The sequence below is a fragment of the Arctopsyche grandis genome, chromosome 11, assembly GCF_051622035.1.
Source record: "Arctopsyche grandis isolate Sample6627 chromosome 11, ASM5162203v2, whole genome shotgun sequence".
NCBI lineage: Eukaryota > Metazoa > Arthropoda > Insecta > Trichoptera > Hydropsychidae > Arctopsyche > Arctopsyche grandis.
The window spans coordinates 1,379,381-1,391,089 of NC_135365.1; the positions used below are offsets into that span (position 1 = coordinate 1,379,381).

The 11,709-nt window shown below is 37.7% G+C and overlaps 4 protein-coding genes and 1 long non-coding RNA gene across 7 annotated transcripts in view; 2 read left to right on the forward strand and 3 right to left on the reverse strand.

Moving 5' to 3' along the window:
* Positions 1–11,709, forward strand: part of LOC143919146 (uncharacterized) — a 1,208,594-nt gene that overhangs the window by 692,597 nt on the left and 504,288 nt on the right. The window lies entirely within an intron of this gene.
* Positions 1–11,709, reverse strand: part of LOC143919153 (uncharacterized) — a 229,710-nt gene that overhangs the window by 130,019 nt on the left and 87,982 nt on the right. The window lies entirely within an intron of this gene.
* Positions 1–11,709, reverse strand: part of LOC143919113 (uncharacterized) — a 213,940-nt gene that overhangs the window by 81,401 nt on the left and 120,830 nt on the right. The gene's annotated exons all lie outside the window — the stretch shown is intronic.
* Positions 27–11,160, reverse strand: LOC143919142 (uncharacterized). Of its 3 annotated transcripts, none has more exons than XM_077441335.1 (2): positions 9,573–11,160; positions 27–1,341 (listed from the first exon to the last, which is right to left on the reverse strand). In XM_077441335.1, the coding sequence occupies exons 1-2, from the start codon at positions 9,739–9,741 to the stop codon at positions 707–709; spliced, it is 804 nt and encodes a 267-aa protein (XP_077297461.1). In that variant the 5' UTR covers positions 9,742–11,160; the 3' UTR covers positions 27–706. The 3 variants fall into 3 exon arrangements, with proteins under 3 accessions (XP_077297461.1, XP_077297462.1, XP_077297463.1); XM_077441336.1 differs by lacking the exon at positions 9,573–11,160 and adding an exon at positions 6,867–7,194 and having other exon boundaries at positions 498–1,341; XM_077441337.1 differs by lacking the exons at positions 27–1,341; positions 9,573–11,160 and adding exons at positions 3,689–6,766; positions 6,867–7,192.
* Positions 4,889–7,463, forward strand: LOC143919137 (uncharacterized). Its single transcript, XM_077441329.1, has 2 exons — positions 4,889–5,761; positions 5,882–7,463. The coding sequence occupies exons 1-2, from the start codon at positions 5,555–5,557 to the stop codon at positions 6,605–6,607; spliced, it is 933 nt and encodes a 310-aa protein (XP_077297455.1). The 5' UTR covers positions 4,889–5,554; the 3' UTR covers positions 6,608–7,463.

Genomic DNA, 11,709 nt, shown 5'->3' on the forward strand with positions numbered 1-11,709 from the left:
TACAACAAATAAAAGTTATATATTTTGTAAGTTATATATTTTTTCCAATATTATATAAGTTTTTTTTTAATATTGGAAACGTAAAATCTACATTTTACATTTAAATTATGTCACAGAAACAGGTTATCCACTTTTTTAATGTTTTTTTTTTCACTTTTAGTTTAATTTAAACCTATTAAATTTTGTTTAATTTTTAATTTTTACTGTTTTTTTATTTAATTTTTGTTTCTTGTCATATCGGGTAGCATCTGTAGACTATTATTAATAATGTTTGTTTTTTTGTAGGTATATAATATATATGTATGTATGTATATTCTTGTCTATGTACACATCATCTGGCCACAGTGTCGTACTGGGGTAAATAAAAATAAAATAAAAAATAACCCCACTACACCACTGCTTATACAACATTGAAAATTTCGTGCTTTTTATTTTCTTTTGTCGTCCATTTATCGTTTTTTATTTTCATTTTTGATGGTTTTTTTTTCTTTAGTTTTCGAACCATTAACTAATTAACATAAAATTAAGTCGAATTTTAAAAATCTTAAGTCGAATTTTTCTGTGCTTTGGCGTTATCAAAGTCTGTTATTATATTATATTATCAAAGTTTATATAATTCGTTAATTCATATATTATATGTACATAATATGCTTAAATTTAATGTCCGTACTTGACTGCTGGTCGATCTTAAATAGATTGTAATAATTTAAAAAAACTTAAAAATGGACTCCGGCGCCTTTGGCAATCGCCCCGTTGCCAATGCGTTGCTACGGCACTGCTTTGGATAGTCTAAATGTTCTTGATAGGCATTGAAACAGTTGGTGCGGCGAATATGCTGATGATTCCTATGGTCGGCAGAATATTCAGCCTCAATTGGAAATGATCGTGCTCTTTGAATAGCATTAATGATTTCCATTTTCGTATTGAGCAAACGATTTTCTGGAATTTTTTTAAAGTCGTCTATTAAAGAAAACAGAAACATTTTGTGTGAATCAACATATTGAATCGGTTCAAATTCCTCTTTTATGTTGACACTTTTTTTTAACACTCTTTTAAGTTCATTATGTGTTTTATCTTTAGGAATTTTTTTCATTCTCTTTTGTGGTGGTGGAGAAAGTTCTTCAACAGGGTCATCGTTCTCATTTTCTTCTGCTTCAGAGTTCGCGAGGATTACTTGTCTTCTATTATTTATAACAGTTTCCGCCAGGAATTGCAGCTGGTTGAAAAATACGTAAGGGCTTTTACGTGTAGCTGCTGCCCCTCTTTTGGAACCAGCTCTGCGCCTCATTTCCCTTGAGAAACAAGTCCTGATATTTTTCCATTTCAGCTTAAGAAATTCGCCTGAAAAATAAAAATGATTTTTAAATGTATGTGTATAATTATAGATATCTTTGAAGTGGGTAATTAGACTAATTAGACTGCATCATTTTATTTTTTTAATTTATTGACCAGGAAGGCCTAACAGGTAACCCCAATGCGCCTTCCTGGCCAGAAACATTGTACATTTGATACAAGTATTATTATACAAAGTAAATACATATCAATTGGTCAAATGTGTAAATAAGCAGCATTTTATACAATGCAGCGAAATTCGAGATTACTGAAAACTCGAGAATTGCAAGAAAATGGATAAGGTTGCCAATTTTTTGGAACCGTTTCAATGAAAATCATGATAAATTGGCAAACTCTGATAGGAAACGATCGACCTGGAGTCACAAATTTAAGGTCTGGCCAGCAGAAACCAGTGGAATTTGAACCGGTGACCACTTTGTTCAAAGCATTATATGCTAACTACTAGTATATTCTGCTGGTCTATTCTCATAACTTCCGCTATATTTATTTATTTATTTATTTGGAAAATTTACAGTTTATTAAGTTACATAGATTGATAGTAAAAAAAATATAATTATGTTAAGTAAACCATTAATAATTTTCACATATAGGTAAAAAAAAGAAAAGCTCAAACATTTAAAATAAGAAACAAAAATGATAATAGAGTAAGATAGTTAAAGAAAACAAAAAAAGAAAAAAAATAGAAATAACAGTATAATAAAAATATCAAAATGATAAGAATAATAATATGATAAAAATTATGAAATAATAAAAAAAATATAATATATAACAAAAAACAAAAAGACAAAATAAATACATCAAAATAAAAATTCATAATCACAATCGTAAATTTTCATTAAAATTAATCATCGAAAAACAAATTTGCAATAATTACTCTAAATTGCAATAATTACTCTAAATTTGCAATAATAATATATATAAAAACGGACTGTCGCTAAATATATTTGTATATTTGTATATTTGTATGTATATTTGTATATATGTGACGGACGATCAACCGTCAACCAGTATGGGGAACAAAAATTTTTTTTTTTCATTTTTTTCACTTTTTTCATATTTTTCATATTTTTCAGTTTTTTCATATTTTTCAGTTTTTTTCAGGTTTTTTCAGTTTTTTTAATTTTTTTCATAATTTTCATTTTTTTCATAATTTTCAGTTTTTTAATTTTTTTTAATTTTTAAAGTTTTTTCATTTTTTTTCATTTTTTCAGTTTTTTCATTTTTTCAGTTTTTTCATTTTTTTCATTTTTTCAGTTTTTTAATTTTTTTAATTTTTTCAGTTTTTTCATTTTTTTCATTTTTTCAGTTTTTTAATTTTTTTCATTTTTTCAGTTTTTTAATTTTTTTCATTTTTTCAGTTTTTTCATTTTTTTCATTGCCGGGGGCGCTGGCGGCGCCGAAGGCGTCAGCGGCGCTGGGGGCGAAGCCCCCGGGGTGCCGAAGGCATCGGGGCGCTGGGGGCGCCGGAGGCGTCGGCGGCGCTGGGGGCGATGCCCCCGGGATGCCGAAGGCATCGGGGACGCTGGGGGCGAAGCCCCCGGGGTGCCGAAGGCATCGGGGGGGCTGGGGGCGAAGCCCCCGGGGTGCCGAAGGCATCGGGGGTGCTGGGGGCGCCGGAGGCGTCGGCGGCGCTGGGGGCGAAGCCCCCGGGGTGCCGAAGGCGTCGGGGGCGCCGGAGGCGTCGGCGGCGCTGGGGCCGAAGGCCCCGGAGCGACGGAGGCATCGGGGGCAAAGGCGGCAGGAGGTCGGCGATGCACAAAACGTAGTTCGTAATTCGTAATCACTTCGTAATTCGTGCATCAATTTCTTTCCGAAACCAGTCGATTCAATATCTTTAACTTTATTTTTATTCGAGTTTCAATTCCTTTTCGAAACCACCCGTTGAAATCAACGGGCCCAACACTAGTTAATAATAATATTGAATGTACATTTGGCATTCTAGCGAATAAGTGGAGAATTTTCCATCGCCCTCTCGACGTCCGACAACCATTTGCAATTTCCACCGTCAAAACCTTTTAAGTTTTACAAAAAAAATGTACGAAGTAGAGATAGTTATAAGTTTAATGAAACCTTGTATGTTCCGCCCCAGCTCGGAAGAAATTCCATTAGGTATTTCAGGCAGAGAAAACAGACCATCAGAAAATTACAGGTAAATGTTAGCTAACTATTTTATAGACGAAAATCCACAAGAGTGGCAAAACAAAGTACTATTAGGTTAAGAAGTGCATTAAAATAAGCCAGGACTGTGGAATCGAAACATTTGAAGCATAGTTGAAGTCGGAGTCACGAGTCGTACAAAATCAATCGACTCCCTTTTTTATTATTTTCTTTATTTCGGTGTGTGATATAAAAGCGATATCAAGAACTACCGACCCATTAGTCTACTTTCAGCGGTATACAAGCTCTTCACAAAGATTATTACAGAAAGACTGAAGAATATCCTCGACGAAAACTAACCTATAGAACAGGCAGGGTTTAGAGGAAATTTCAGCATAATGGACCACCTCCAAGTAGTTTGCGAACTAATCGAGCGCGCCAACGAATATCAACGGCCATTGTGCCTAGGTTTCGTCGATTATGAGAAAGCCTTCAATACACTTAGTCATAATGCAGTACTTAAAGCTCTACAAACACAGGGAGTGACGGAACCCTATGTGGGACTGTTCGCTGCAATATATGTATAAGACCGCCACAGCTTCTGTTAAACTTTTTTCAGGTACTGTGGCGGCTATATGACATGGTCGAGTTTCGGTCACCTTCCTGCGAGTTGGGCCCAACTCGGCCACGTTCAAAAGTTGCTACCATTACTTCTTCCTCGGCCGTCAGAATAAATACACGTGCATAAACGAGCTAGTCGTCTCATTCGTTCGACCCCCATAGTACTAATAAATTTAGCATAAGAAATGGAGTAAAACAAGGAGATACCATCTCACCCAATATATTCAATGCGGTGCTTGAGGGAGTTTTCAGGAATTTAGGGTGGGACATAGCAGGAGCAAAATCAACGGCCGCTTTTTAAATCATTTTCGGTTCACAGACGATATAGTTTTAATAACTCGCGATCCAGCTGACCTACTTAACAGACGAACATATGTAGCTGGACAGGGAAAGTAGGATTAAAAATTAACGTAGATTCTTACCAAACTAATATTCAATAGTTATTGTATGCCCGATAGCATCTCATTAGATCAGGGGTTCCCAACCTTTTTGTAACCTAGAGCGCATTCTAAAATATCGATAGGGCGGGGGGAACCATCGACTTTGTGCCGTTCATTGTTCATTTTTATGGTGAACCTTTTTTTGCTCTCTAGCTTTGTAGTTTGCACTGTTTCCTGGAAAATAGACCCCAAATGCCCTGTTTCCTGGAAAAAGCACGCTTCCACGCCTATCCATAGTGATGACTAGTCACCGGACCCAGAAGGTGCCGCGTATTGTTCAAAGGTTTGCCGAACCTTTTTTACAAAGGATTTACAACAATGGAACAATGGATAGCACTGTGACTATCCTACCTCTAGTGATGACGTGCAAACGATCTAGAGCGGTGGTTCTTAACTGGGAGTGCACGATGTTCCGTTATAGAGATTTTCGCGACTTTGTGACGAGTGCTTTGTGACCAATAGTCACCGAACCGATCGATATATAGTAACCGTTTAATATAAGTACTAACCCTTCATATTACCAAAAATGTAAACACCAAAGGTACAGACTAGTAAAATCGAGGTTGTGGAGTCGGTCAAAATTTACCAAGTCTGACTTTAAACTCCGACTCCAACTTGAACGATTTTAGTAGATGGACTCTTCTTCGCAACGTACAAATGTCTGGATTTTCCCGGAGAAAATGATGGCTGGCAGCCCTAATTTTGCGACCGACAATCTGGAAACCCCACTCGAGTCTGTCACCAGCGCCACTTGCATATCAGCCTGAGAAGACCCTCAACTCCAAACGTCTTAAAATACTGCATCTAGGCATCCATTGTCTACTATCCACTCTCCAGGAGTTTGTGCTTCTCCCTCCCGAGAAGCGATGGAGTGCAGACTTTGTCTCTGCTCTGCTCCAGCAGGGTCCTTCGTCTCCATCCATGACGACCCTCATCCACCGCGTTTGGTGCAACGCATTTGGGCCTGCTGTCAGCAGATAATTCGCTACTCCTTGTAATCGTCAATACCTTTCACATTTGCAGGTTAGGAAAGGAGGCCAGATATGATATGCCTTTCTTGCGTCAACAATCTGGAATTGTTCGACAGCTTTCGAAACGTTTGTTTTTTGAGTGACACAACGTCGAGGGTGGAATTAGACAAGTATTTGAAAGTGAAGCCGGAGGAAGTTTTGCTAGAAGATTTAATATGGGAAGATGAGTTGGGTGCTGATTGCTCACCCAAAATTTCTAGTTCACCAGACGACGACGAGGTAAACGAATAGGATTAATGTTCTTTAGATCGGTTCTTGGAGAAACATTCACCTAATCGAATATGTAAAATTACATTTAATCACACATGTTTAATTGAATAACTTTCGGTTTATTTTTAGACCCCTGGAAGAAATATTAGTTCAAGTGATAATGTGGCAGCAATAATAGAACACATTCTAGCGGAAGAATTACCTTGTCGAAAAGCTTTAGATGAGATGTGCTGTACACGTTCTGAATTGGACCATAAAATAGATTCCCAAGACAAGTTGTTTACTCATAAAATCAGTAGTGTGTCACAGAAAATCTCGGACACTCATAGAAAGATGTATGTTTGTGACATTTGTTCACAATCTTTCTACAGGAAATACAATCTAAGTGAACACATGAGTGTTCATAGTGGGGAAAAGCCACACAAATGTGACGTTTGTTTAGAATCATTCCTTGAACAATATCAACTGAATGCACATAGGTTTATTCATATTGGGGTCAAGCTTCACAAATGCGAAATTTGTTCTAAATTATTCAGTACAAAAAGGATACTTAGTGACCATATGGGTATTCATTACAAATGTGACATTTGTTCAAAAACATTCACTACGAAACAGAGTATTGGTGAACATATGGGTAATCATACTATGATAAAGGTACACAAATGTGATATTTGTTTTAAATCATATACTTCGAAAGGAAATCTAAGTACACATATGAGTGTTCATACTGGGGTAAAACCACACAAATGTGACATTTGTTCAAAGTCATTCCTTAAAAAATATGAACTCAATGCACACATGGGTTTTCATACTGGGGTAAGGCCGTACAAATGTGATATTTGTAAAAAATCATAGATTCCTCCTGGTCTATTAATGGTGTGAAGATTTTTTATAAACGATGATTTCAATTCAGCACTCAAATTACTAGAGGTAAAATTATTGTAAACTGTATCGAGTGCTGCACGTATCTCTTTATTCAATTCTTCATCTTCACCCTCTTCTACGTATATTTTTCTAAAAACAAGAATAATATGAAACACAGACGTTAACATCATATTATACACAACATGTTTGGTTCATAGTTGCTTGCATATTTGTAGTTGAACCAACTAACCTGCATATTTGATTGTTTGTGTTTTTTTGGGTATCTCGAATGTTCCACCTCGTGGCAGTTGGCTCCGAGGAAGTGGCCACCCAGTCATCGCACTCTTCATTGGTGAGAGCTGCGTATATTTTCACCTCTTCTTCATTTTCGGACACACTTTCAACCGTATGCTTGAATTGTGTAGGCAAAGAAATCGGCGCCATTTTGAAAGGCTTGCGATCAAAAGAAAACGCGAAACAAACTATTGAGATGTGTGCGGGATGGTTCAGATATCGAAGAGTGAAAGACGAGGCATGTTTGACAGGTGTATATTCACGAGCTGTCACTGATACAGAGTAAGTGGGACAAACATATACATAACATGGTTTGGTAATAATACTACACTAATACAAGTAAGACTAAGATGATGTGGATGCATAATAAAAAAGTTGTGAGTGATGTGATTATGGATAGGAGAGTGGTAGAAGTAGTGGATACTATTAAGTATTTGGGCATTTATTTGGATTGTAAATTAAGTTTTAATGTGCACGCAGATTATATTATTAAAAAAATGGCAAAAAAAGTTGGTGTACTTTGTAGGTTAAGAAATTTATTAAGTATAAAAAGTAAAATATTGATATTTAATTGTATTGTACGGCCTCATACTGTATACTGCGCTACAGTCCTCAATCTATTTAGTGGTTTGTGTATTGATAAACTGCAGAAAGTGCAGAATAGAGCAATGCGTGCAATTTTGAATGTGAGGAAACGTAAGAATGTAAGAAGTATGTTAGATGAATTGAAATGGGTGGACATTAGAAATAGTCTTAAAGTAAGCACTTTAAAGTTTATATATAAGCTAGATAAGAATCTATTACCCAAATATTTTAATAATCATATAGTTAGGAATAGAGATATACATAATTATAAAACGAGAAATAGGAATAAATTGATTATAGGTAGAGTTAAGAAAGCTAAAACTGCAGGAGGTGTTTTTCACAGAGGTGTTCAAATGTATAATGCCCTTCCTGAAGGCATTAGAAGTTCTAATAACATTGCTGCATTCTTGAAGGGTGTTAATGATTGATTTATAATTTTTTGTTGTTATTTTGTTATTTTGTGTTATATGTATTAGCAGTTTTGCTATTTGAATAAATAAATAAAATAAGTACAATACGGAGTCATGCGTGCTGCTCCAACACAAACAAACGGCTCATGAAGCACAAGGTGGAAAGAAAGCGCGAAACAAACAAACCCCCAGTCGACGCATAGAAGCACGGGGTCGGTCGGTAGGGGGGGGGGGTGCTTGTGAGCAGCTAGCACAGGTAGCTTTAGGGCCGGGCCGCACCGTGCAACTTTGTCGGCCGACTAGTCGCGCGACACGAAAAAATGTATGGAAATGTGTACGAAAAACAAGTTGACGGGTGTGGCATGTCCCATCTACCTGCATGCATTGGTCTGGTCGCCCTCAACCAAGTTGTTCACGAATTGAGCGGTGCGGCCCGGCCCTTAGAGTGGCCATCAGTAGAGGTAGGACCGGAAGCGTGCTTTTTCCGGAAATCAGGGTGCTGATTCCTGGAAAAAGCGCGCTTCCGGTTCTACCTCTAGTCATCAGTGATCCCCTCTCGTATCTTATGGCGATGAGTGATGACCCAAAGCACGCCGTTCATTGTTCAATTGTTGTAAATGATTTGTTAAAGGTTTGCCGAACCTTTGTTGTTTGCACTCTAGCTTTGTTAATAGAGCCAAACCGCCCCGATTCCTGGAAAAAGCACGCTCTCTGTCCGGAGTCTATCCATCACTCATCGCCATAAGATAAGAGGGAAACGTTGGGGACGGGTGGGCAGTGCCGGTTTTGGGGGGGGGGCTGGGTTGGGTGGCGGCAAATAAGTTAGGGCGCCGCATGATGCGCCAAAGGCGCTCTAAAATTTAAAATTAGAGCGCCAAAAGCCATACAAAATTTTAGATCCCGGCACCCAAAAACTCCATCAATCGAAAGTAACAACGGCAATGGTTAAAAATCAATATTATTCAGAAACCCGATATTTAATCTAAAAAATAATGAACTTTCATGTAATAGTGCCTTGAAATGATTTAATGAACTTAAAATAATTTAATGAACTTTCAACGATCGACACAGTAGCGTACAAAATATCGAAATAAAAATTATATATCTATAATTATTATATTAAAATTAAAATTGAATCAATTAGAAATCAAATTTAAAGAGGGACTTGAAAAATAATTTCCGAACTACCTGTACATATGTATGTATATGCCTGTTGATAATCTAATTTTAGCCCAATCTCGAAAATTTATTTAAATTGTGCATGTTCTGTTCTAACTTTCAATATTTAATTTAAATTTTAATATAATAATAATAGTTTTAATTTAATTTTTATTTCGATATTTTGTACGCTACTGGTTTAAAAAGTTGGCCTGGGGGCCGTTCGTTGGTTTGGTGCGTACGCAGCATAACAAGAACTTGAGTGCCAGATATTCTGTGATCGAGATTTAGTGGCGTGCGCGAGATCGCTTTTTGCGGAATAGTCCGTTTATCACTATTTTCATTACTAATTTTATACAAAAAAATTATTTTCATTACTAACTTTAAAAAAAGTCAATCTTAATAAAATCATTCCAATTGGGGTCGGAGTTGGAGTCGAATCATAAAAAAAAAATTGATCCGATTTTGATTTTGATCCACAGACGTGAGGTAATAAAACAACATCTTACCAAACTCGTGAATTTCACTGACAGATGAGTTCGCCGGACACATTTTGGCTGTGATTTCGTCCCATTTAATCTTTTTGAGGTCCCGATTACAGTAGTCTTCACATGTTACATCCCACAGTAAACGTCTAGCGTGCACCTCCCTGATTAATTCCTCAGTGTCGAAAGACATAGTGCACAAGAGCAAACAAAAAAAAAATGTGCGCGCGTGCACAATATGTACGACAAACGTCACTCGACTGGTCGTCGAGCAACCAGGCTGCCAGCGCGCACGTCAAACGGGCAACCACATATTATCTACAATGTATCATACAAAATACATTGTAAAAATATGTACAATGTAGGCCTTAACGGACGAGACGACCAGAAAAAGTAGGGCAGCCATTATCGGCGACTCATAATATCGAAGACACACTTATTTTGTATCTTCTAAACGAGCTGTTGGAGACTCAATCACGGGTACTGACACCCATATGCGAGCTTATACATGTATAATTCCAGAAAAAAACTGGCTGCCGAACAGCCAAGCTACCACATCCATTTCCCTTTGCCAAATACATGTCGTGTTGGCTGCTGTGAATCGGAGCCTGGGCTTGTGGTTGCCGCAACCAGAATCACTAGCTGCCGAGTGCATTATGATACAGGCAGCGAGAAATGTTTACATTTCTCTGACAGGCAGCCACATACATTATCTGACCATGGAAATTGCAAATGGTTGTGGGACGTCGAGAGGGTGATGTAAAATTCTTCACTTATTGGCTAGGATGCCAAATGTACATTCAATATAGCGCCTGGGGTTCGGTGATTACTGGTCACAAAGTCACTAAAATCTCTATAACGGAACATCTGGCAGCCGAAAAGTCTATCATACTAACGGTAACTATCATACTAACGAGAACTTGAGTGCCAAATATTGTGTATTCGTGATTTTCATGGCAAAAATTGTATTTGTGACCACCGCAATGTGACGAATAGTCCAATTACCAGCGGCTGCCTCGGGACAATAGTCACGGAAGTCCTGTCTGAAGTTAGACCAGCTGAAGTCCTGTTAGACCAGCTGAAGTCCTGTTAGACCATGGAAGTCCTGTCAGAAGTTAGATCAGCAGAATAGACTGGTGGTTATCGTATAATGCATTGAACAGAGTGGTCACGGGTTCAAATCCCATTGATTTCTGCTGGCCAGACTTACCTACTGGAATTTCTTCTTCTTGCCTACTGTTTTCTCTGCCTGAAATACCTACTGGAATTTCTTCCGAGCGGGGGCAGAACATACAAGGTTTCATTAAACTTATAACTATCTCTACTTCGTACAAATTTATGTAAATATCAAAAGGTTTTGACGGTGGAAATTGCAAATGGTTGTCGGACGTCGAGAGGGCGATGGAAAATTCTCCACGTATTTACTGAATCATGAAAAATGCTGCAAATTTACAAATTTGACCATAGATGTCTCTGTGGATATTAATTGATATGTATTTACTTTGTATAATACTAATAATATTTGTATCAAATGTACAATGTTTATGGCCAGGAAGGTGCATTGGGGTTACCTGTTAGGCCTTCCTGGTATAAAATAAAGACTAAATAAATATCGTTGTGGCTGCCTAGTACCTTACTGACTAAGACAAATGGATGATAGCCTATCGCCAACCGTCAGCTCTTGCAGGATGTATGTAGGAATTGGTTATTCCCGCTGTCCAGGAGATTCTAAACATTCGTCTCCAACACAACACCTCAAAAGGTTCTATTATCTTGCCTTTCTCGAGCTCGTACCATTATCCTAATATTTGTTTTCGTTCTGTTCATCTCGAGTCCAAGTATTCTGCTTTAGTGTTGTAGAAAACGGAGTAAATCTTCGGAGTTGACTATGAAAGTGGTATCATCAGCGTATCTGAGATTGGATATGCTTTCATCCCTCCCTCCCAGTCATCAAACGCCCTTCTCAGGAATTCGAACAAAAGTCAATTATGACTCATATTTGATGCTATACATAGCTGCACCAGACGGATTTCGCAATAGCTGTATATATACAGAAAGCTGTATATATACAGAAATTGTAATGAGGCGTGTAGCTGCTCAAGGACCGTCATACAACGAATATGTCGAATTGGTGTCACCTAGTGCAAACCTCACTCCCCTA